We start from the raw sequence: 27065 nt of genomic DNA, 5'->3' as shown, positions 1-27065 counted from the left end.
CTTTTTTTTTTTTTAAGTTTTTGACAGCTGTATTCCATTTCTTAGCAGTTCATGGAAGCTTACTCCATCTTCCTTAATAGTTAAGAAAATTCAAGTTTTGAATAAGGTGCTCAAATTTCAAAAAAAAATAACCCCACTAGATTTCTCTGCTACTGAATACAAATACAGTAATTCTTTCTAACATTTTAATCATATTCTATCCAAGTTTGCATTTTAAGTTCTGTCTTTATTATGTTGAATATCCTTGTTCAAAGTCAGATTCCGAGATCTGAGACAAAACACAAATTTACAGCTGAGGTTGCCTGGCTCTTGAATGCTAACATTGCTTTAAGTCAGTACGTCTAGGAATAGGCCTCTGCGAAAATTTGATGCTGAATGAGTTGGATACCTGCCTCTTGCTTCCTCCTTCTTGATTTTTTGTTTGGTTTCTTTTTTTTTTGGTTGGTTTTTTTTTGGTTTTTTTTTTTTTTTTTGGTATTTATGTATCTAGCTAAAGTAAAATGAAAGGCCAACAGACCAAGTTTGGGTACAATCTTCCCATTTCAGAGACAAGAAAAGAAGAAAAGGAAGCACAAAGGAAATTTGTATGGCTGTTACCAGACTAGGAACATCATTCCCAAATTCTCTACCGTGTCCTCCCTTCAACACTCACACAGATTTCAAAGCATAAGAGAAGATTCATAAATTCTCACTGCAGTCCTGTCAAACAGTAAATTAAATCTCTTGCAAAGATTTCTTAGCACATATTTCTCTGAGTTAGAAAAACAACCAGACGTTTTGGGCTTTGAGTTTCCTGTTAACAGTAGTAAAAGCCACAAAAATTATATTTTGCATTATAGTTTGTTTGTACAGTAACTCAACTTTTTACTATTTAAATTCCAGTCACATTGTCCATTGCTTGCTGGCACTTGCTTTATTTTCACATTTGCTTCAACTAGCAACATTGATTAATTTTTAAAGCCATTACTCTTTGCTCATTTGTCTTTGGGAAAAGTGACAAACGTTTTTTGCAAAGCTCATATTGATTGCTAGAGCAGTGAACACCAACTTTGGCACAAAAAATTTTCACTTTGAAAGCAAAATGGTCAACTTCAATGATCACACAATTTCCTTTGTTTAATGAGCATTATGATCTGTCCTGGTTAAAGAGGGGATGGAGTTTAGCAGTGTGGATGTGACCAAGTTGTTACTGTGTACCACACGCCGCATCACCTGGGCCTGCACTCAGCAGGAAAAGCCAGGCGCCCTTATGGGAAGATGGCCACTTTTGCTTCTCCTGCTCCTGCAGAAGGGTGACAGCAAAGGACCCACAGACTCCGTGCTGGGATTCTTTTCTGGGCCATGGTGCTGAGGCGAGGCTGTGGCGCTGCAGGACAGTGATCAGGGGCAGCACAAAGCCAGCATCCCAGTGGGACCATCCTCCCCTGCCCTGCTGTACAGGAGCACTGGAGGCGGCAGCAAAGGCACTTGCACCGAGCTGAGCTCGGCAGAGTGGTGGCACCACCCCTACTCAGATGACCCAACTTCCAGGGGTTTGTCTATCACTGCTTTCCATTGTTTTGGGCTGGAGAGGTTAGCCATGGGAGCTCCCCACCACAGCACCTTTGTTTCCCTGATCACCATGTGGACAGTGTGCGGGAATGATCATCCTATTGCCTTTGTCTGGAAAAAGCACACGGACACGACCCGTGGGGAGTGTTCATCACCACCTTCGTTGTTGTCCCTGGTGGTGAATCCCTTTCTGTGGGTAAAACACCTTCTCTTTCTGTATTGTACTGTGGGTGTCTTATTCCATCATTTCATGTTTCAGTAAGTTATCTCTACTCATAGTCTCTCCTCTTTTGTCCCTCCTTTACTGGAAGGGACAGGGGCTGGAGTGTGGCTTGTTTGGAGTTTAATTTCCTGCTGGTGTTAAAATCAGCACACGTTCCAACAGCATTGTCAGGTTCCAACATTTCACAGCATCTGTTAATACTAAGCAAAGTCTTGATTTCTACACAAAATGAAAGAACCACAGTAGGTTTCCAAAAGGTATCTGTCACAGAAATGGGAACAGGGATACAATTGTATTTTAAGGTTTCTCTACAGAGTTGCACAGAAAAATAATTTTTAATATTTTCAAAACAAAGGAAATATTAACTGCTTAAGACTATTCTCAGTAACAAAACTAAAACCCTGGACCTGGAGTGGCTTATGCTTGGATAAGCACACCACTATTGCTGTTGTGCTGCAATACTGGAAATGTGCATTCAACAGAACTACCACCTCCAGGACATAACAGCAGCACCAAAGAGTGTCATATTTTCGGTATTCTTAAATTATTTTCTCCAAGCAGAATGCGCCAATGAGCAAAACTCACATGCTTGGGTCAGAGATTTTTCCTCAGTTGCTAAAGCAAGTCTTGCTTTTGCCAGACTTCATGTGGAGTCTGTAAAGTCACAGGGAACTCAATTCATTCTGCTGTGACCATTCCACATTCCCGTCGCCCAGAAGCACACATACCTGCATCTGGGAGGTAAGTGAGGGCCTCTCCCATCACTTCCTTGTGTTTTCAGGTAAGGAATGTAAGGGAAAGATCATCTGATAAAGCAAATAACATGTGAAATTAAACAGAATCCACATTTCTTTTTTATTGCATCTATTGAACAGAAAAATGTAGATAGAAACAAACCAACCCTACAGTTTTGTGAAAACACATCCTATGTCTACTTTTTCTTGCATCACCCACTCAGGGCAGCTAGGCTGCAGACCAGTACTCTACAGGAGGGAGGCAGGGCATTCTCTCTGCTTAAGTGTTTCTAGCTTCTTCTAGAGCTGTTGGGAAGCAGAGATTTCCATGGATTGGACATAGCTCTGGTACAAACAGTTGTCACCTGAACAGGGAAGGCTTCCTGGAGGGTGGGAGGCAGATGCCCTGGTGCACACGTGAAAGCGAGCTAAGAGGACTCAAGGAGGTGTCTTCAGTGCCAGACACTACTGCCTTTGTATTGCCTCTGGAACTGCAGGGCTTAGTGAAAACCCCTACCAAACAGCAAATTCTGATCTCTATCAGAGAGTGCTCAAGTTCCAGTTTTGTCTGTTCCCACTTACCCACCACACCATACTACCAGATACAGCTATTCCATATTCCACAAGGAATCAAGAGGAGCTGAATTTAGGGAGCTCTAAAAAACATACAACCAATCATCGCATAGCACAGTAAATTACCAGATAGAAACAAACACTGTTGGACAGCTTAGAAAAACATGTTTTCTATTTATTTAAAAATAAGTTTGTAGTTACTACATTGCAGTGACAGTAATTCTTACACGTACATTCTAGTTTGTATAAAAGGATTCAAAGTATTATGCATCAAAACTAACATAGAAAGTGTCCACATAACAGTAAAGAAATTTCCAATCCGTATGTACAAAAAGAAAGGGCACTGTTATCCTGGTGAGATACTTCAGGTTATATATAACATGATAATCTAGATTTCTGGAAGAAAAAAAGCTTTGATAAAGCTAAAGAATTATAGTTTTCAAAACTGTTACTCATTACATACAACAGATTTGTGTTTTACATAATTCTGTACAAAATAAGTGTAATTTTTAATCTGAAAATCTGTCAGTTTTAAAATTAACCTTTCTAGGTAATTTACTTGAAGTTGAGCTCCACTCTATACATATTGAAACATTACGACAGAGTTTAATTCACGCATGATCATTATCCAGTTGTCCACCACACTTCTGCAGTTTTAGTATGGTCCAAAAATGTAACTTCTGTATGGTCTCAATGCATTAGCAAACCAACCTGCACAGTTGTAAGCACAAAATAGTACATGTACATCACACAGTACATGACAGGTGCTTCTGTTTCTACTCCTAATTTGTGTGACCTCATTCTTTGTTCTTTCAGTGTAGAAATTCATAGTATAGTACTACTTTCCCTCCCTAAAATGTATTGTTTGCATTATTTGAAATGAATTTCCTGATGTATTTATCTGCATTAAAAAGGACCCAAATGACTACTTGTCTCACTATATACCCCTAAAAGCTAAATTTATTCACCCTTATTGCAGCATATAAGGTTTCTCTCTAGAGTGCCTTGAGGCTGTTAGAACCTTGGGAAAAGGGGGGGGTGGGATGTGAGGGGGAAGCAGCTAATCACCTTTTTCTGCAATTTAAGATGTCTTTTAATCTGGCTTCCTGGCATGTTTCCTTCTCTAACACACTGTAAAAATGACATGGCGAATTCCCGCATTAAAATCAGCAGAAACACAAGAGCACCTGGAGGTTAGCTCTGGTTTAAAAGCTACCTGCTGTTTTCCTCCAGACATCACAGAAAGTGAGCAAGCTGTATTCACAATTCAAAAACAAGAAGCTACGTAAGCTGTCAGTGCCAGATTTGTTATTTGAAACACATTGTCAAGCCCTGACCAGATTTATGAAATGTCATACACTTTCCTCTGCATACGAACAAACATGTATATACAGTAATTTACAGCAGAAAACTAACAGCCCTTTTATCAGTTGAATATCTAGGTCCCCTTGGAAACCAAACTGTTACAAGAACTTCAGGAATAAAAGAAAATACATACTCATTTTACACGGTTCACTTGTCTTCATTTAGGTCATAAACAGAAAACGAGCTTTTGCTGTTTCTAGGTGAGGTTTCAAAACCTTCTACCTTCTCTATCACAGCACGGTAGCAGAGTTATAATTAAATATTTTAAACACTGTTAAAAAAAAAGGCAAAATGAGAAACCTTTGACAATCTACTATAGACAAAAGTACACTATTTTAGAATAAGGCAAGGACTCGGGACACAATGTAAATATTGTGGTATGGCTATATTTTAATTGACCAGTGATGTTAAAATTACCTCAACAAGATTCACATGCTACAAATAAAATGTGAATGTTGATGAAAGTGAGCTTAAAAACCTCTAACCTCCAATCTACTAAATAAATACAGGGTGAAAGGGTCCCATCCAGTTAAGCCTATTGCTTTTATAGAACCAATCAACTATTTAACATGTGCCTAAATTCAAATTACACACTAAAGCATTTACTTGTAGTCCTCAATCCAACAAATGTGAGCAAAATATTTAAAAATGGGGTGTAAAAATTGTAACAAGCTTGAAATTACTGAATGGACAGACTGTTTTTTGTGTTGCATGTTGTCTTTTTTTGGTAAGACAAAAGCCTCTGGCACAGAATTGGTACTTAAAAATATTTGTACAGCAGTATAGTGAATAAGCTGTCTCTACCCTACAATTTATTTTTTAATAGATATTAATATCTATACGTGCTGCATCAGGGTCCTTTATCAATGAATAGCTTTACAGATATTAAGCTATAGTAATATTTAACTCAACCAATCCAACCTTACAAGTCTATCAACAAACTGATCACAGGTACAAACCGGACACTGTACAAATAAACACCTGTAAATCTTTATCACAGCAGTCGAATCACTGGAGGAAGACATTTCTCTGTGAAGTTGTATCACTGGTCATTGCCGAGTGACAAAGAGCTCTAGTTCAATATTGACAACAATAATGAACACTGCACTGGTAAGATTTCAGTTCAGTTCCCAGAGAACACACTAACAACAGAAACAGAGGGGCTGAAGATTGTTAAGTATGTAGGCACAGGTACAGGGTTCCTGTTAGACATTTAGAGCACACTCATGACAGAAGCAGAAGTATTTCCTCACTGGCAGTTAAAGAACACACTGTTATGGAGATACCACTCAGCAGCAAAGAGCAATTAGAACGTTTCCCAGTATAGCATACAAGTACCAGAACAGTATCCTCATATCCATGTCAAATATAAACAAATGTCATGAATAAAACTGAGTTAATTGCTGCCAGATCATTTGCATGTGTGTGACTATGAAGCTATGTTATTTACAATGCAAATGTAAATCACATGAGGTTTTGATACTCCATTTTCTGAACCAGTTGTTAGGTACTTGAGATGGCATTATAAAACATGCATATAACTATAGATCTTAAATTAGTTCAGAACACTGACCAATAGTTTATTGCTCACATTTAAAAACCTAAGACTCTGTAATCAAAAGCTCTTTTTCTGTATTGAAACAGTATCTCACAACCACCTCAAATAATAATTCTTTCCCCAACCAAAATACAGTCTGATGGTGACTAAAGTCTCATAAATAAAGTTTGCAACCTAGTGAAATTAAATTATAAAAAAATATAACTTTAAAATAAATCTGGTATTAATTTCTAAGAAATGTCTAGCATTGCTTCCATAAAAAAATTGACCCAAATTATCCACAGTTTATTTTTAAAGGAAAAACATTAATGTATCTAATAAGAATCAAAAACTTTCTGGCTAGAGTCACCGATATTACTGGGTGGGAAGCAGTACCCATGTTCTGCAGGTAAGGCCTTCTACCCCTGTAAAATTAAAATGTACACTCCTCTACCTACTGTTAAGGGAACGCAGATTATTTCAGGCTCCAAAACTTACACAGAAGGTATTTTTGATATATAAATATATACATAAACATGCCATATAAAACATTATTACAAACGGAGTAAATACAGAAGATGAATTTTAGATATAATCTATTTTATATATTACAATGCAGATAACATCAGGAAATTACACATTTTCAAATGATTGCCTCCATCAGTGAGATTTGACAAAATTAACAAGTAGAATCAATCAGTTTTGAATTGTGAAGCTGTATTGCAGCTGTCCAAATGTAGCTTGTTATCTTACCATATGTTTAGTGACTCCATTTCAATTGGATGATAAAGAAATACTTATTAGAAAAAATAAATATGCCAACAAATCAAATTCAAACTAATCCCTGGCCCCCTAATTCCAATCCAGAACAATTCAAAGAGGATCTGGAAAATATCTCAGCCATTTTTTGTAGCAAAATGAACTACCTAAAAATAGATAGGGTGGATACTAATATGCTATCCACAGTAGCCTATTTCTATTACTCTTGGTGGCAAATACCAACATTCTTTGTTCAAACTTTTAGGCTTTTTTTTTTTTGTAAGAAAATAAAGAGTGAAGAATCAGGCCTCAAATACATATACAGAATCTGTGCAAATTTAAGATCTTAATTCTGCATGTCTTCCCTTCCAGACATTGTAGATGATGTGTAAAAACAACAAAAAAAAAAAAGTATAACCAGAAAATTTTGGTTACATTTTTGTACCATACCAGATCTCAGTAAATACCACTACTTATGTATTTTTTTCCTTGAAACTGGACAATACTTATTTTAAGTGATAGAAAATGGTATTAAGGTTTGTTTGTAAAGGTATAAAATAACTAAATGTACCATAAACAAATAAATAACTGCTTTTCTTTTCCAGAGCAGTACATATAACAATACATTCCCCTAAGTCATATAGTTATCATTTACAATAGACAACTTAATTTTAGTAAGGATGCAAGAAATAATAGAATACAAGGCACAATCATTAAATGGAATTTTTCTTTAGGGTGTATATTGACATATGTCAGCGTGATATACCATAAAAAGTGCAGAAAAACACAATGTGCAATGAGACCACTGTATAAAACATGATTGCATAAAAAGTGATTTGGCCTTTTAACCCTAATAATTGAAAATAACCAATCTTCCCCTTAAAATTAAACTATAAAGTATGACATTTTAAAATTTTCAATTCTAGTGCTATCTAAAAAATCCTGAAAAAAATTTATACCTGGGTAATATTTTAGACATATGTGTTTATGTATATATTAATATATACACATACACTATTCTTTGTAGGTCATTTCAGCCTCTTAAGCATGTCTAAAGTTGTAGAAACAACAATCTGGATCAGAAAGTAAACATCATAATTCCATACCTGTCCTGTAATTTCCTTGAATCCTTTAACCAATTATACATTTAGACTAAAACATCTCTGTCAAAGGACCCCACCAGTGCATTATTTTCTACCAGAAGTACCAAAAGGATACATTTCAGAACAATGTTAACAACTTACTATTTAAAACAAGACACAGCTTTTATCACTGCAAATGGTATGCTGTACTGACACTCAAAAGAAAAAAAGGTTTTCCACTGCACTGATTCTCAGTCTTTGGCACAATAAACAGAGATTTAGTGATTGATACAAGAATCAAGGTCTGAAAAATTAGACATCAGTCAAACTTTTTCCAATGTGGATATATATATTTGTGATTACATTTTTGCTATGTTTGGCAGAACTTGGATAAACAATGGCCTGTGCTAGGCTTCTTTTGCAGCTGAACGTTCCATCACAACTGAGATTAAACTTTTACAGATTAGCAAAGTTTGGTATTGTATTATTTAATAGAAATGCAAGTGAATTTACTGCCACTTTTTGCCTAAGTCTGCCTTCCTAGGCGACTTGACTTTACAATCAAAGTGTACCTTGCATGGTCAAAAATAGATTTCTGTTTTCAATTTGTGGCAATTAAAAGTTCTATTACCTTTTTTCAAGTGTGTAGAGATATTACATATACTTGAGCAGAGTAGCTCTGAACTCTGTACGTCAGTCAGAAATTGCTTCAATTACTCTAAACCATGAACAAAATGACTGTTGAAATGTATAACCTATTTGGAGGGCAATAAATAGCAAAAGTTTAAAATATATATTTCTTTCAAAGAATGTTCTTTCAGTTTATCATTTTGCTAAATTTTTCTCCTCGAATCAGAACATACTCTTCTAACCCATAATAGCAGCAGGGAAGCAGAAGTCTGTTCTGCTGTTCCTTAACTGTACCTGCTTCATAGCATTCTGAAGTAAAACCCTTGGTAAAAATTACCAACCAATTAAATTAGCTTTTGCTTTTTCAGTCAACTTTCGGACTCTGCCTCTGCTTGAAGTTCCAAAAGTTAAGGAGGTGTCTTCAAACAATAGCTGCCTTTGCTCTTCCTCAGAGTCATCTTCATTGTAAAAGGCTGTCCTCCTACCCTGGTTTCTAGTTCTCATGTGAGGTTCAGAATCTTTAAGCTCTTCAGAACCCTCCTCCATAGGCTCGTGTGTCTTTTTCCTCCTGCTTCTCGTTTGCATTTTAACATTTGCAGGAGCTAAGAGGTCTGAGCCTGGCTGGCAGATCTTTATCTTCCTTTTTGGCTTTCTACCCCCTCGGCCTTTTTTTTGTAACAAGTCTTCCTTCACATTATTTTCAGAAAGAGAATTGCATGCAGTAGAAACAGAGGCTTCCTCTGGTATATCCCTTGTGGTCTGGATTGTATTCTGCTCTGCAACCTTTTGCTGTTCAACAATTTGTAGCTTTTTTGGTTTCCTGCCTCTTTTCTTGTGCACCACCACTTCACAGCTACTGTTATTAGTCTCCACCTTGGGCTTCCGTCCAGGACCTCTTTTAACTGGAGGTTTCAAAGGCTGTCCTCCATGTCCATTTACCTGAATGTTTCCTGATGCCAAAGCATTATTCTTGCAATCTGCTGTAAAGAAATGGTACAGAAATGTACACGTCACATAAGAGATTTGCATTTACAGTCATTTTCACACTGCCTTAATAAAACTCTTACTAAAATATCTGAATGGATTCACAATGATTGCCAATCTGTCAAAATCTAAGAAACCCAAAGTTGAGCTCAAAGAGTTTTTTTCTACAATGGAATGAGGACTAACTTCTAGTTAGATTTAGCACATGGTAGCTGTAAGGAAAAAAACCCTAAGAAACAAAAAAAGCCAGGAAAAATGCAGGAGGGAAAAAAGAAAAAAAAGAGAACAGCAGAAGAGTTTTTCTCAGATGATATAACACCAGTGGACAAAACTCCTATTTTGTATCTGCAACAGCAAAGGGTTGCTCAAGAAGCATTGGGAATGGTGCAAGGATTTGGAATGCTTCACAGTAAGTCATCTGGAGAAATAAAGATTTTCTTTCAACCTGAGGTACCATCTTTTGTATCAAATTTGTACAGATTTCTCACAATAACAGACAGCATAATGTACTTGCTTGGAGACTTTTACAGGGTATGAATTTTCATTACATGAGGGGTAATCAGCTTCCTCAGAGGGGCACATCACTGGACCTCTTAGAACGATGTTCTGACACCTCAGCCTTCCTAAAATATGGCCAAGAAGAGGCTCCTAGCCAGCATGATAGTTCCTGCAGCCCTTTCATGGAACACCCACACACAGCTTCTGATAAAAGCACATCATCAGGCACTAAAAGCACAGCCTCTTCTGTCCTGTGAGTGGATGTAAGGAGACAGGACCATGTCAACAACATTCAAAACCCCTGATATCCCATCCTGTACTAGCTGCATATTTAGCCAGGCAATGTGGGAACAGCTGGGGCCTTTGTGAGAAAGCTCACAAGCAATGGACAGATGATTTAACTTATCAGACCACAAGCTACTTTTTCAGAAGCATGGAGGAGTAAGAAAGAATTCCTTGGGGAGAGAACTACAAGGAGTAGGCAGATTAATTAGATGGGACCCAATTTGCAGACTACTGTGTCCCCATTTTCAGAGAAAAGATGTTTGTTTAGTGGATCTACCTGCTTCAAGCATCTTCCTAACAGTTCAAAGCTCCTTCATAAACAGGAAAGCTTTCTGACTAGGAGATCTTATTTCATCCTCCACAGAAGCTTTGAATTTTAAGGTATTCTGACATCAAAAGACCAAGCAAGCTCACACAGGAGATTTCATGAACTAGGTCCAAGCAGGCCATTCAAATATACTAAACAGGAGCAGTAAACACTGCATAGTTTGTTGTTTTGTTTTTTTTTCTGTGCCAAAAAGTGAAATAATGATCCTCTGATCCTTATGCTTGCTGCTCTGCAGAATGTCATCACACTCAGTGTTATTCGACCCAAATATAATGCACAAAAGTTTTATGTGATTAAACACACAGGATTTAAAGTGTAACCATGCAGAAGTCTGCTTTGGAATTTAGAAACTTATAACATGACATTTGTAATAATTTAAATTAAGGTACAGATATGTTAACATCTCAAAATCATCTAGACAACAATTATCACACCATGGAAATTGTGTTAAGAGTAGTCAAAACCGTGCTAATTCATCAAGAGGGAAACTAATGGTGACTGAGTTGTTCCATTAGATTTCCCTATTCTGCCAAATCTGAATGCATTCTAATTTCCCTACCCCCCAATTACCACACTACAGTCACTACATCAATAACTCTGAGGGTGGGGAGGAAGTTCCAGAGAAATTTGGTACCTTGTGGATTAACAGTGGAAGATTTTACTTTGCGCTTTATTTGCTTCTCTTTCTCAGGATTTTCTTTTGTGGAGTTATTCCTAGTGTTATGACTGGAATCAGATGGGGAAGGGTTTGATACGATATTCTGGTTCTTGGAATGTTTGGTTGAATTCTCCAGTACTAGAAGGATAAAAAGAAAACATAATTATCAACTTAAGTAATTTATATTACATTCAATCTTGTTGGGCTAAACTCATGTTCTACTACAAACAATTTGACTCTGAGATCCAAAAGGGAGAGAGCTTCCTAGATAAAACAACATAGCCTAACTTGTTCAATTTTCCTCTGAAGAGCCTCAAAGGCCCATCAGTTTGAAAACAGAACCAGTCTTAACTGAAAGAAATAGATCAGATTTCCAAAGAGCCAGTTTTATCTTTAAAAACATTCATGGCTTAATTAATAGAAAACCAAAACCAAAAGCACCCCAACTTGCCTGACTTTGCTGACCCTGCAGTGGTATTAGGCTTTGTAATTAAAGGCTTTATAGTTAAAGGCTTTGCTGCTGAAGAAGTGGATGGTTGCTCTGTAGCAGCCACATCTGTAATCCCCCTGTTGCTTCGAGTCCGCACAAGGGAGGAGGCCTCCGCGGCTTTTCCATTCATCTGAGGCGGAGCGTGTCTCAGTGCTGTCGACCGTGCAGCTGCAGAAGATGATGAAGTGGCAGAAGTTTCTGCCTTCAGCTGAGGTTTTATTAATCTCCTCTTCCTTTCAGGGCTGCAAAAGAAGTAACAATTTGTATCCTGGATGACCACCTTGTCATTTTACAGGAATAAATAAAATTAAATGCTAGTGTCTGAGATTGTGGGAGTAAAACAATCACCTCTGCATGAAGTATGTTAAAAATATGGCATTTACTGTGGAAATTCATGTAAGTTGTGAGCTTCTGGAAAGTGAATCTTTACAATAAATACTATAGTTATATGATAAAGCATGATGCCATCACTATCCTAACAATGCTGTTTTACTGTACACATTTAGCAGTTATTTGAATTTTAAGCACTTACACTAGGATAGCTCTAAGTAAAGTTTAAAACTCTTCCACATCATAGGGACTTGCATGTCAAAGCTACCATTCTGCAATATAGGGAATAGTAAAGGAAGTATTAAGAAAAAAACACACTAAGTTTTATTCTTTAGGTATGTCATAAATTCACAGCATTTCATGAATACTGTAAAGGAATTAATGTACCTGGATGCAACACTACTGGAAACTGAGCTGCTTCTGCTTCTTTTTTTCCTTCGTTTCTTTATTGTATTTCTTTTATGAAAGCGTAGGGCAGATTTATAATCTGATAAAATAGAACTTATGTGCTCTTCAAAGAAAGCAGAAAGGCGCAAGCTCATGCTGTAGATCTAAAAAAGAAAAGCCAATAAATAAGTTTGATACCTTTCCAAAGCATCCCTTTACTTATTTATCACTGAACAACAGCTAGAAAAGTGAAAAGTGATTAATATAGAAACGTTTTAGGGAAATTTACCATCTGCCTCAATAAATATATGCTAACCCATGTGTAGGTTTGCTTTAACTATTTTCATGGTTTTGAAAATTGTACCACAACTGAAGATGACACAGAAAAGGAAGAATTGGAAAAAACAGTCTTTCAATTGCCTTTCTAGTTTCAACAGAAATTAAAAGAGAGATTTTTAATGTAATTTTGCTGTATCATACCAGGGTCAAGAAATCTTATTTTCTGCTCTATTAACTCGCATCCTTATATCCTATATTTGACACCAGTCTATTCCTTTTATATATGAATGGATACTGCAAGTAAGTTGGCTGCAACAGGTACAATAAATGTATTGGAATTATGTAAGTGCACTTTTTTTCCCATCTCTTGGATGATTTACAGAGACTCCCAAATTCAGTTTAGATCACAAGTAATTATTTGAACACAGTTGCTACTAATTCTGGAAACAAAAAACACCAAAGTGACCTGCCTAGGTACTTTAGGAGACACAGCACCCTTTGTGTTGAAACAAAGACAATATTGAACCAGGTCCTACTTAATGATACACCAAACCATCTGAGTGTCAGACTCAACAGTTTTGACAGATTCTGCACATGTTACTGAAGATAGAATGCAAAGGAATGTGTGTTTGATGTGCAAGCCAAAAAAAAAAAAAGCTGATGACTTTAGGTTTACTGTTCGAGAAAGCATCAGTGACATAAAGATGAATGACATAGTAAAATCATCACATTCAACTACATATTCCATGCACTGAAAGCACATAGGTTCTAGAATATTAAAACACTTGACATAAGAACATTCCACTTCTGAGTAAAGCAAGAAAAGACAAATTTATTACTATACCAGCCTGTTTGGAAGAAACATGAAAGAAATGAAAATGTCAAAAGAATCTATGAAACCACACAAAGCTAAAGATAACATCAAGTATGATGAGGTCAAGGAGAGAAAGAAAAACCACAAAAGAATCCAGACCTGCTGCAAAAGCCCTGCCATTTGCTGCAACTGAAAGAGTAATTCTTTTATGGGGTATGGCAGCCTCAACAGTGAGTGGGCCTGTCTGCTACTGACTGGAGAGTAATCACTGATCCTGCTAGTCACCTACTAAGAAATTTGTGCCCAAGTCTTAAAACAATGAAGTCCTAATGATTAACTTGCAATTCAGAACAACCAAACATAAAAGCTGTTAATAATTCTGGTTTTAAAACCTAACACACATTAGTAGAAGAAAAGCTACACAGAAGCCTTGAACCCATGTAAATATGCATCCATAATTTAACTGCTATCAGATACTGCACCTACTACCAGCAGGACATCTCAGTATGAAGAGCTTTCTCAGCTGGCACTTTATGGAAACTGTCCTGTTTCCCACAAGTCCTAAGAGTTTCATTACAATCCTACTGCACAGTAGTGAACAGCACAGAATTTCAACATCCTCTTCTGTCTATACCTGGATATTTCAATTTTGGGCAACCTTCAAAGTAGAAAGGCTCCCTGTGTGTTTGTTTTGAAAATCTGGTTTCTTCCCAAAAATATCAGTTAAATTTCACTATTGTACTCATAATCCTGCTTCTACAGAACTTTTCTTCCATGTGGTTTTCTATTTAGACTCACGTTCTAATATTTACTTTTGAAACACATATGCAGAACATCAGAAATTTTGGTATTTAAAAAGCTCACATTCCTTTCTGTTCAAATACAAAGCTGTAATTGTTTCTCAGAAATATTCATATTTTAAGATCAGAAATAATTAAACTTGTTTTTTAAAAGCCATCAAATTATACTGTCTCTCTGCTTTTTCGGTCCCATATTTTTCAGATATAAGTGTTCTTTCAAACAATAACAATGAAAACCAATAAAATCTTACCCTTGATCTTTTACTTGGTGTATAGGCCTTGGAATTGCTGAAAATAAGTCTCACATCTTTACACAACTCCATTGGTGACTCGTAGTTGCCAGCTTCCAGTGTTTCTCTAACAGTAGCAAAGTCCATAGGCGTGTCAATAATATCTCTATAATCCTGTTTGCAAATAGCAAAGCAATTTATTACAATTTTTCTCCCAAGTCTTACTATATCATTTTCATCAGGATGAGTCTGATAAACCTGTTTAACCAAAATGTCCTGCTTAAATAGGTATGGAAGACTGCTGAAGACATTTTCCCCTTTCCACTAATATACAACATACCTCCCTTGCAGACATACTCAGCAGGGTCAAAGTTAGAAGTTAACTGATAGATGATTTAATTCATTTTATAAACCGATTTACTGAAACGCAGAGCTCAGAATTTTGTGTCCTGAGGGTTGCATTACTGACACGCTGACATGAAGATAACAGTGATATGAAAGTGTGTCTACAAGCCTTCTGGGTGGCTTAGCAGCTCAAACTTAGGACTAAGACTAATAATGTTCTCACTTTTTAGCTTTAAAATATGAAGTTTGAATACTTGAGCCTAATCAGAGGCTTATCACATCCTTTCTGAAACCTGAGCAGTTTCCCAAATGGAGACCTGACCATTTACAAATGCAATGAAGTATTAAAAACTCCACAGGCTTAGGTAGGACCCAAGTCAAGCCAATGACAGAAAAATCTTTTCTAGGCTATGGAAGAAACAGAGACATGTTCATACAAGAAAAAGCCTAAATACCGAATTTAACCAGAAAGTTTAAGTGAATCCATCAGAGGAAATAGAACCTGAAGGAGTGCCTCTGCATGTTAAACAGGCTTGTGGCACTGGAGCAGTGTGTTTCATGCCTAAGCCTAGTAGAGTGCTCTCTGTCAGTTCATTTGAGGATCTCAAACACATAGGACCACTTGTAGTTGGCCACAGCATAAAGTTTAGGCTACTTAAAAAATAATGGTACCCAGTGGCTGCAGAAGTGTCAAGACAGATGTACTAGTGACTTCTGAAAGAGAAGCATTTATTTTCTCTAATTGAGACAGTTAATTTTGCCCAAGTTAATCACCATGGAGTGATATTTTACAAAACTTAAGATATGCTAGAAGGAAAGCAAGCAAAACCTTTTCTTTATTACATTAAGTTTTCATATAATCTTACCTTTAGTTTTTATACTCTGAAGAGAAACCAATGATCCTTCAAAACACATCACATGCAGAAACCAAATATATGCATTTCATATATATGACCATTTTCTTAGTCAGAAAAGGAAAGACAACGTATTTGCAAAAGCTGTATAAAAGCTGTAATCTACTTAATAACACAAACATCCCTGAATATAAAATATTTTCCAACAAAAGTATCTGAGAGAGCAGAGAAGTATTATTTATTTTGAAATTAGTTGGAAAAAAAGCAGTAAACATTGAATAAGTGACAATGAAGTGCTGAAAAGCATTCTGTCACTACAGTTGTCTGAAGTTTCAATTGAAAGAACTGAAGAAATGGTCAAAGTTAAAAAAAACCAAACCAACGTAGCACTTAACAACTGGATTATAACCAGTCACCTTGTTCTAAAATACTCACTGGATACTCAAGAAGATCCACTGGTTGTCGAAATGGTTCAGAGTCTTCACACTGAAAAATGAGATTCAGCAGCTCCTGGCATTGCTTCTTCCATGACTGAATGTCATATGACTGAGCCCTGTTACGTAGCCGCCGCTTCGGCTGATGATCCTGAAATGACAATATTGCCTGGTATATATTAAATAAACTAGCTGCTTTTACAAAATCTAATGGAAGGATCACCCCACAGGATATAAATGAATTCACAATGTGCAGCAGCACAGACAGAAATACTTTCACATACAACAGTTCAGTAGAACAAAACGTCAGTAAGTTCAAAACTTTCAAAAAGCTGACATTACACGATACTAGAAATATTTCAGTTTTACATTCCATTGTTTACAAATCCATTTTAGCAATTGTAGCACTAAAATATATCAATTAAAAAATTTAAAAACATTTACCTTTCTTTTTCTAGTAGAAGTCCCCGGCACATTTGTGTCTTTCTCTTCTTCCTTTGAGCAAGATAATGAGTCGCATAAAGAGGTTAAAAAATATAAGCATATATGAGTAGGCGAGTTCTTTTATACTTTAAACTTATAATTTGAGTCTTTACAGTCCTACCCTCATCCCTCTGAGAAGCATTTCATATGACTGTCAGTTTTGAGAGCCTCTCAGAAATCTAGCAGAAGCAGCATCCTCCAGCAAACTATTAAAGCTCTCTGCACTAAAGGAAGAGAGAAGGCTGGATTTTCACCCAGTTTCCCAGCTGACAAGAAGAAACATTGTAGTGATAGACAAGTACACTCCACTTCCAAGCAGTGACTGAAACCAGCACTTTGGTCCTGCACAGGACAGCCAGCAGTCTCGTTTCTCCAGTGTATCAATGCCAATGCCCAAGACACAACCACTCACCTCATCAGAGTCAGACAACACTTTCTTCTTCATTGTATTGTATAATGGAATTATGTCATAGCAGCTCTGGTCTCTGCAAAAAGGAACACAAGCTTACATTTATTTTCTATCACCACCTATGGAATCAATTGTAATTTGCCTAGGAAAGAGAAAATATTTATGAAGCCATTCCCAAATAAAATGAGAATGTGTTTAGTGCTATATGAATACTAAGAGAACTGAAGTAATAAGTCAAGCTAGCCATCTGCTCAAAAAGTTGCAAAATATAGATGACTTAACAGTGTGAATGTTTTAAAATTAAAATTCATAATCCTTTACCATGTATTTGTCAGCATCAGAAAAATCTAATCCTGTAGTACATAAAAGGTTTGAGGCCCATCTAGCTTTGTAAGGAGCATTACAGTAAATTTATTGTACAAAAGCACATCTTTAATAATTTAATTTAGCACTCACAATGTATGATATTTGAAATGCAAGTATGGAAGGACTAGCACTGTTATTGCATAAACCTGCATAATTAAATCAGCAAAACACACTGATTTTCAATTCTTGGTTAACAAATAAAACTTCCTTACAAAGGAAAGCTCAAAAGGTGTTCTACTATGTAGCAATACAAACCACCGGGCAGAAAAGTGGTTTGTAACACTTTTACCACTTGTAACTGTAAACTCTCAGCAGAAGTGTTTCATCAGAATCAGAATCCTAATACAGGCTACTGCCATTACCACTAGAACAGCTGTGAGAGAAGGTAAAAAAAGATTAACTGCAACACCCACCCCCCATTTTCAGCTCTTTAAGATACTTGGGTAACATAGGAAACTAAGAGGTATATTCTCAGAGGCATCTAGATATTTCATTCTCATTAGAACCATGGGCTTTACTTTCCATTGTCTAGGCCTTCTACCTTCCAGTTACAAAGTCTGGGCCTTACATGACTTACTAGTTCACTTAAATTAGTATATTAATAGGCTCAAACTATAGGCCATTATTAAATAAGAATATTCAAGAATATCCACTAATTTAACTAAGCCAATTAAAAACATACACTTTGAAAAACTCTAAGCTACATACACTTTGAAAAACCCTGAGCTGCTTAATTAATCAGAAAAAAACCTATGTAGGACAAAGATGTTAAAGAACAAAATTAGTAACAGAAAAGCCCTTTAGACGAATATCTGTTCCTATATACTTCACTAAAAATTTTAATGTCTAAAGCAGTTAAGTGTTTTACATTCTCCAGCAAGTATCAGAAATCACAGGCACTGGAGAAATTGAAGATTTATTTATGGACTCAAAGCCCTAGATTTCCAAATACTAAACAGAGTTCTAATGTTTTTTTAAGAACACACAAAATAAAAAAAGAACTAGATTCAATTTAACACTGACAAACTAAATCACTAAAAATGTCACAATTTTTGTTAAACTAATGAAGTAGCTTGCTGTGTCTACAAGGTGGAAACAGCAGCGCTCGTTGTGTACGAGCAAACCAAGGCTGTGAGCACAGTAAGCTCTTACAAACTTAAGCTCTGTAGGTGTGTCAACTGACTGAAAAATCTTAAATATTTGTCATTGAGTTTGTCTATAGATAACAACAGAATGTTTGAAAGACAGCTACAACTTCAGTTGACTACAAAGCCTTTAATTTTTACTTTGCATACATATAAAACATCATTTTCAAACCTATTATAAATTGTAATCTAGATTTTAGAATTATGTTAACATAGCCAGTATTCAAACTTAAAATTAGAACTCCTAACTTACCAATGAATATATCTGTGACTCCATGAAGATACTCAAACCCATTTTTATAATTTAGGAGAAAGTCTCTCAAAATAAAATGCCATGCCAGTCTATGCCACTCAATGTATTACAAAACTTGTTTTGCAAACTTATGAATGCTTTGTCAACATAAGCTCTATTCTTTTCTGCCCCAACAGCAGACAACAGGTTTATTTAAAAAATTCAGATCTAAAAAGGTTCTTAGCTCGGTAAGAGATAGGAATAACAGCAGACCTACTAAGCAACTCACTTTATGAAGTGTAGCAGAAGATCTGTGACAAATTTGGCAGATTTGACAATAGGACTTCCAGGTTCGTTAAATGTGCGAGTGTTGTGCTCGATGTAGCGGACTTCCCACATTAACGAGGAAAGGCGCCTGTACCAAAACAGTTGGCAGAACAGAAGAGGAAAAAGAAATAACGACAATTTCTAGTGATGTATTTGAACAGGGGAAAAAAACGTTACAGCCTTCTTCTCATTACCACTGGTTTCCCTTACATCAGAAAAGGTGCACATCGGATATGCTGCCCTAAGTGACCAGCAGCAGGCAGCTTCCTCTGGCTTCCCATTCTTATGTGAAATTCTATGGTAATCTATACAAATGGCTTTAACATACAGCTGACAGCCATCAGGAAAACTCAGCTGTGGCACTTTTTATTTTTCCTTTGTGATAGATATAACCCATCCTACATCACCTTTGAACTCAGTTAAGGATTAACAAAACAGTAATAAAAATGTTCTAGAGTGTACCTTTTTCTGACAGATAACAATCAGATTTCCCCTGATTAATAACCTAATGACAGAAAAGCCACATTATAAAAAATTATGCACAAAAGCAGAATAACTGAAAAAAATAGATCCAAGTCAAAAAGAGAAAATAAAAAGATAGTAAAGATTGACAGCATAGAAGTTACAGTTTCAAGGTAAACCTCATGAAAAACCACCAAAAATCAAAAGAAATCTAAACAATCTACTAAATGTAAAAACAAAACAAAAACCAACCAACCAAAACCATATATATATATATATATATATATATATATATATATATTAAAAACACCGCAAAGCACAACGCAGTGTGGTTGCTTACTACCTAACTAGGCCTCAGCAATATTACAAACTAAAAAAGCCCTTTTATTGAAGGTGTGTTGATTACCAAAAATAACTGCTTACTCTTTTGACAAGAGAAACAAAATCCAGCAAAAAAATCTCTCCACCTGACAGCAAAGCAGTGCATTATAGAAGAGAAAGCTGGATTACCTCAATAAACATAGAATTCAATATTGCAATAGAATGATAAAAACCAGAGGTGCTATTTTTTTTTGTTGCAGTAAAACAACTCAAAAGTTCAACACCAATAATTTAAGAAGTCAGATTCTGTGTAGCTGCTTAAGTGATGCAAGAATATTTTTTAAAGCATATCAGGACAAAAAAACACATGAGATATTTCTAAGGTTTCTCTTATTTAAATTATTTTGAAAATACTTTAAAAATTATTAAGTGGAAACTTTATTCTTTGGACCAAAAGTCACTTTGCTAACTCTGCAATTTGAATCTCACATGGAACAAGTCACTTGCATAATCAGGAATTTGAATGCCATGTACTTCTAAAATACATTTTGGAGATGTTCAATCCTTATTTGAGTTTTAGAAAATGGAAACCTAGATCAAGGATAGAAGATGAAAGGAAGTAAAAGCGCACACCCATGCGCACCTCCTAGTTTGGTATGACAAGACAAAGAGCTGCCAAAAATACAGCTGCTGGTAGATCACAGCAGAGCTGAGACTTGGGTCTAACCTGTAAAATCTGCTTTCCAGTCTTTGCTTAATGGTACTGAGGTCTGTGGGATACGCCACAACAGTGCAATACATTGGGTAAGCCTGAAGATCCACTGGTGCCACAAATGCAGAAGCAATATCTAGATGAAAAAAAAAAGAAACCACAAGACCCCCAGTGTTATATACCACGAAGTTCTATAGCAGTTTCAAGATTCACCCCCCTGCAACATAAGCTATTTCTTCATGTTTGAAAATCACAGCAGTTTCCCAAAAAGAACAGTAACTAGATATTCCAAACGATTTCTGATATTCTATTTAGACTACTTGCTGAGGCTGTGCTGCAGTGACTGGGTGCCCATTATGTTATGCATGAAGCACCACACTCCCCAAAGGCATCACAAGTCCACATAGGAAATATACACATTTGAAAAGCCTAAAAATTATACACAGATGAAGGCATGCAATTCAGAATCATTATTTACAGCACAGGCACATTTCATTTCACTTTATATGGCCACTCTCACATCTTTAAACAAAGCGATACATTACATTCCTGCCATTAAAGTTACAGTGCTATTTCAGCCTCTGTAAGATGTGGGTAAAATCCATACTCAAAGTAAAACAGAAACACACTCTTCTGTCCCTACCTAAAAGCAAAGAAGCCTTCCAAAACCAATCCAATATAGTGCTAGAGGACTGCTGAGCAATTTAAGTCTCTGCACCTAAACTTCCTTGCTTTTTCCCTCCTGTACTTAGAATCATCATGAGAGCTTAACACATCATGCTAACATCTTGTATCTCAAGGAAAAATACTGCAATACAAAACCATAAAATCACCTTTAAAAGTCTCAAAAATCTTTAAAAATCATAACTTTGACATGCTGCTGCTAAAAAGACTGCTCTTCTTCTAAAATCTGTTTAGTTACTCTTTGAATGTTCTAGCAACTGCTACTTTGTACCAATATGCACCACACCTGCTACAGCCAAATACCAAACTAAGTGGTCTGCCATACACCACAAGGCAAAAGGTAAAATGATTACTTTTAGATGGCACAGCAAAAACATTTCATTTCCTCACAGGTGTTTTTTTTTTTTTTTAACATAAATCTCTAATTTGTTCTGCTACACTGTACAGATAATACCTTTGTTTAGGAAGCAAAGGGAGGCTTCTTATCCAGTACGTCATCAAAGAAACCATACAGGATATACAGGTGATCAGAATTATTTCAAGAGTTAAGAGGTTTTTGGCCTTTTTTGAAACGTAAATCTTACCTTGCATTAAGTGCTTCAAAAATCAGTTAAAGTATCTGTAACTTTTACATTTAATGCATGACCACTGTTAGCCCAAAACCTAAGACTACTGATTGAACACCTTTTGATCCCCATAAAGACATACAGAAAACTTGTAACTCAGCCTCTACTTACTTATGGATCTCCTTCCAGACATCCATCTTTGATCAGGTAAATTTTGCAGCAATGCGTTAAACATTTTAACAATTACTTTTTCAGAAACTGCCAGTAAAGAATTGCTCCACAACCAAATAGCAAGTAGCTTTCCTAAGGTAAATAAATTACTTTTCCCTCAACATTTTGCATAATTAAGGAAATGTGGGGAAAAAATCAGGAATTAGAAGAGGCTAATACAGGGAAAATCCACACATAGATACAAATTATCTAAGTAAATCTATGCTTTTTTCTCCCCTGTCATGTGTCTGTAATTTAGTTAATATTCACTTAATCATAAAGGTTTTCATTTTAACCCCAACTTGAGATTCTGGTGGCTAAAGTTAAAAAATCAAGTAACTTGCTTTTAACATATAAAACCCAAACCCCTAGCATATGTCAAATAACCTACCAAAAACAACAGTTACCTTGGGAAACAAGAAAAAAATGTAGGTTTCGTAAGTACTCACTATAAAAAAATTCTAAAAATGTTTAATGAGAAAGTTTTGTTCCTGTTAATCAAGAGGTTAAATGTGTATTTTATCACATTCATTTTGGCAATTTCAGAACTGCACATGATCATAGTCTGAAAAACATAAACCAAACCAAAACCATTTCCCGTATTATTCAGAATTTACCTAGAGTCATAAGTTGGTTTATGCCCGCAGTAATTCTGTCACACTCCTCATCTCGGGTCCTGGAACCCCACTCTCCATCCAAAGGTTTGTAGAGCAGTGTTCTACGTTCATCGTCAGTTAAAGGAACACTAGTTCCCAGTACTTCTGGAAATACAGCTGGAATGCAATATGAAAAGGAAATAAAACACAAATGTTTGTATCTTGTGTAATACTTATACCTGTAAGTCAAAGATACCATGAAATCATTTTTATAAATGCATAGCTATTGATTTGATCAAAGCCATTTTGGATGTATCCAGTATCCTTTGTGTATATTATTCTGTGTTACATTTAAATCCTTACAATGCAGTTTAGTGTAGAGGTCCTCCCTGAAGTTTCATCCTCTTCCAAATACTAATTGTAAAATTTATTTTAGAACCTACTAAGACATTCATTTATCACAGTTAAAACTTGTATTTTGGTTTTGGAGTTACTCTGTGTTTAAAAGCCAATATTCTTGGAAATCAGTTATTTTGGTAAGGAATGGCAGATGATTTCCAGATAGAGTTTAAGATAACTTTGACATTGCTGCTAAAACATTCTCCAGGTAGTGGTTCTACACTGTCATAGTTTTGATTTCAAATGCTAAAACCACAGTTCCAGAGTATGCAAATTAATAGTGTTATCACCTTAGCATCCCTGAGGACCTACCAATTTTGACAATTTATACTGTAACAGCAGATTTTTAAAGTACAATGTTAAGCAGTCCTCTTAAAAATCTTTAAGAAGGAATAACTAATGTTGATATTCATTAATATGGCAGAAAAATCAGGTTCAGGTTTAGTTATCTTAATCAGTACCTAGTCTTTATCTAAAAATGGTTTTTCTTTTCTTAAGACAACAGGAATTGGCCTCTACTAAAAAGTAAACAGGGGCAGTCTATTTTAATTATTTATTTTAATCATGTTATCACTCTATCACCTGTATTTTACTTATGACAAAGAGGTATCTATTAAAAGAAGGATCAAACCAAAATAAAAATTTGAAATGAACACAATTACAATTAAAATAATTAAGAATTATTTATGCTTACTTTTGAGAGACAAGATTATCAAATGTTTCATGGAAAACACACAGAAAAAAAAAATGCTGATTCTACTTTGCTTTTTAACATGAGTTCTGTGAAGTCTTAGAAAAACTCAACCAACCAACCAAAAAGCTGTGAAGATGTGACCAGTGCCCATGCTATGCTGTCCCCTCTGCAGCATGTGTATCTGCTACATGTGCTGGGCCAGAGGGGGAATAAACCCTGCTAACCAAACTCTCTCACAGGCACAGGCTGCATCTGCAATGCACTGAATGTTTGCAGGAATGCTGACCTATCTTAAAGCAGACAGCTTTCTCAAGCTGACCTAGGGCATAGGTTTATCTTCCTAACTGTACAAAGAGTTAAGTTTAACTGTATATTATCTCTAGCAATTTTTGTATTATTTCTATTTTCAATATCACTGTTTATCTAGCATGGCTGTTTTTTCACAGTTCTTTTATCTTGATTCACCTTTAGTTTAGTAATTGATTTAAAGATATTCTTTAAATGCAATTGGTTTGTGGACCTTCCTCCCATTCCCCCCCAAAACCAGGATTTTTATGTAAAACCATTTTTTTGTCTTCTTAAAATACACTTGTAAAGCAAATTATATTATTAAGGTAACATACCATTACTTGGTATCAGCTCCATGTCCCAAGGGCTCATCTTCTCAGTATCACCATTGTCCCAGCTTAAAAATAACCACACTTCAATTATCTACTAATACTGCTTCAACAATTTAATTATTTAATGTTTGAAACAAAGCTTTGATTTATAAACCACAGAATATTATAATAAACTGGTACAGTGAGATGCATGACTGAATTTAATGAAAGTAAGTTTCTCAGTCAGTACTTCAAACGAAGTAACTAATTAACATAAAGAAGATTGAAGATAAATTTGCTAACCAGACATTGTAGCACTGAAATAAGCTATCAGGATAATCAGGCTGAAGAGGTTCCTGGCTGTCAATTGTTCCAAACCACCAAGCATCATCTATCACTGACCTGAAACGATCACCTAAGTAAGAACAAAAAATAATTTTGTCAATATAAGGCATGTTACCCTCCCAGAAAAGCAGGTTTAGATATACCTGGCTTGATCTTGAATACAGAAATCCTTCTGAACATTTACAGCCTCAGCAGGCAAGCATGAGTCAATGCTAGTTAAAAACCAACAAAACTATTAAATTCTTTCTGAAGATTGTTTTTTAACCAAAATGAAAGTTAATATGGCATTTTAGAAAAATAATGATTCACAAATCTACCTATATATTCTTTACTTATGAATTTATTTCTTAATTTCATATAAAGGTAAGACATTTCAATGCTTTAAGACTCCTTTAAAACTCAGATCTATTTGCATTAAATACTACATGCTACCTTAAAATAACTGAGCACTATGACACTTCTGTATGGGGAATATTTTACAAGCTGCTGAGCTCGTCCTCCTTAGTTTCTGAAGTGCTTTTTCAGCAATGCAAATGTAACTCAAGAGGTTCATTCTCTTTACTATGCAGGCAATCTGACTGATAATAGAATAAAATTTATTAAAACTGGCTCAAAAGGTTAGCAAAGTAATTTACTGTGACTTGCAATGGCTTCACTACCACAAAGCATTCACGCAGCTGAGAAAAAAGGTCAGAAGCATTATTAAAAAAAATTACCCATGACAATGCATGTATTACAGACCATCATAAATGCTAACATTTTCTACAACACATGCAACAAAATTAAGAAAGTATTTTAGTGTAGTATTCTGTTCAATACAAGAAAAAATGTAATTTAAGCCTGAGATTCCAAGAACTACACTTTTTTATGTGGGATTTGAATATATACACACTCTCAGCTGCTGCAGTATTGTTCCATTTGAATACATCCACCCTCTGCCCAAACACTTGCTGAAGTTGTCTGAAATAATAGGAAGCAAATATATTCTCAAAAATGGTCTGCTTTCTTTACTGCATTTAAAAAAAAAATTGAATTTAATGGATAAGTAATTCAGGACAATTATAAACCTTCTATTAATAATCCTAATTGTGCTGAATAGAACCAAGTAAACTAGAAATATCTGAAATGCAAGATCAAAAATGTAAATAAGGGCTGACGCTTTAATTTGAAAGAAGAATTTATTTTCTGAAGAGCTATAAAATTACAGTTTTCCAATATGGCCTTCTCCAGTGATCAGTTTTACAAAGAAACGTCCGTAGGTACAACTAGGAGTGACTTCACTGAGCTGAATATTAAGCAGATCAAAACCACTTAAAGAGGCTGATACTGGCAGCTGCTTCTAAGTTCTCAAGAGCCACAGCATTCCTACAGACAGAATGCAGCAGCAGAAAACAGCAGGAGTGAAAGTACCATCTCCTGAATCTCTGCTTTCCCCATGTCCTCTGTGCTACCTCATCTATGCACAAAGCAGTCCAGAATCTCTCAGAAGGCAGCTCTAGTGCAATTTTCCAGAATTGAGTATCCCTGCATAATGCTCACTTGAAGATAACAAGAAATGTATGTCAAACTCACAGTGGCTGCTATGTAAGAGACAGGTACAAACACCTGTCTAAGACATGCAGCTGAAGTTGCAGGAATACTACTGGAATAGTTTCTAGCCCAAGTATTAAACTCAAAGTTTAACTATAGTAAGATAAAGATATGCAGTAAATAGAATCTGAGTGCATGTAAGAACCTGTAATTTCAAATTTTATGTTTGTTCCTTCAAAAAGGATTCATACATTAATATAAATTTAATATTAAAAAATATAATAGATAAGCAAATATTCTTTCCTGAAACAAAGCACAAACAACAACAGAAATTCACATTATTTGCATTGGAAGCTTGATAAAAGGTCCTGGTATTTCCAATACTTTCTGTGTAGCTTAGATTTATTCCAGACTGCAAATTTCTTGAAATACAGTCCCAGCTCAGGAAGCCTGGCTAGGCTGTTCACAAACAAACTATGGCAATTATTCTGCTGCTGCTGCGATGATTTTGTGCAGAAACATGGCAGAGGAGGACAAGAGCACAGATCCATAACCATGAGGAACGAGCAAACTTAGTGACCTATTAGTAGATCTTCATCAACATTGTCACTTATGAGATCTTTAAACTGAAATGATCTTTGAGAAGAGATCAAGGTTTACATTTCTTATTGGATCAGAAGTCTAGGGTCTTTACCCAATTCCCTATAGAAGTGAAGATGAGCTGTCTTTTAACATAGTGTAAAGTATGAGGTGATATGGAACTTATTCCTATGGCATCATGTAATTTATACATTATAAAATACCCAACCTCAGGA

The 27065-nt window shown here is 35.8% G+C and overlaps 1 protein-coding gene across 1 annotated transcript in view; it reads right to left on the bottom strand.

Moving 5' to 3' along the window:
• Positions 1-3235: 3235 nt before the first annotated feature.
• Positions 3236-27065, bottom strand: part of PHIP (pleckstrin homology domain interacting protein) — a 106349-nt gene continuing 82519 nt past the window's right edge. Inside the window, exons 28-40 of the mRNA XM_053973009.1 lie at positions 24679-24790; positions 24400-24461; positions 22705-22860; positions 20643-20763; positions 19095-19220; positions 17066-17138; positions 16615-16665; positions 16172-16321; positions 14559-14711; positions 12415-12578; positions 11659-11939; positions 11184-11345; positions 3236-9434 (exon numbers count right to left, since the gene is read on the bottom strand). Of these exons, the coding sequence (XP_053828984.1) occupies positions 8788-9434; positions 11184-11345; positions 11659-11939; positions 12415-12578; positions 14559-14711; positions 16172-16321; positions 16615-16665; positions 17066-17138; positions 19095-19220; positions 20643-20763; positions 22705-22860; positions 24400-24461; positions 24679-24790 (2258 nt within the window). The 3' untranslated portion in view covers positions 3236-8787. The remainder of the gene's footprint in view (positions 9435-11183; positions 11346-11658; positions 11940-12414; positions 12579-14558; positions 14712-16171; positions 16322-16614; positions 16666-17065; positions 17139-19094; positions 19221-20642; positions 20764-22704; positions 22861-24399; positions 24462-24678; positions 24791-27065) is intronic.

Source organism: Vidua macroura, chromosome 3 (assembly GCF_024509145.1).
Source record: "Vidua macroura isolate BioBank_ID:100142 chromosome 3, ASM2450914v1, whole genome shotgun sequence".
Lineage (NCBI taxonomy): Eukaryota > Metazoa > Chordata > Aves > Passeriformes > Viduidae > Vidua > Vidua macroura.
The sequence above is the reverse complement of the archived record's forward strand: the minus strand, read 5'-3'. Positions and strand labels throughout refer to the sequence as shown.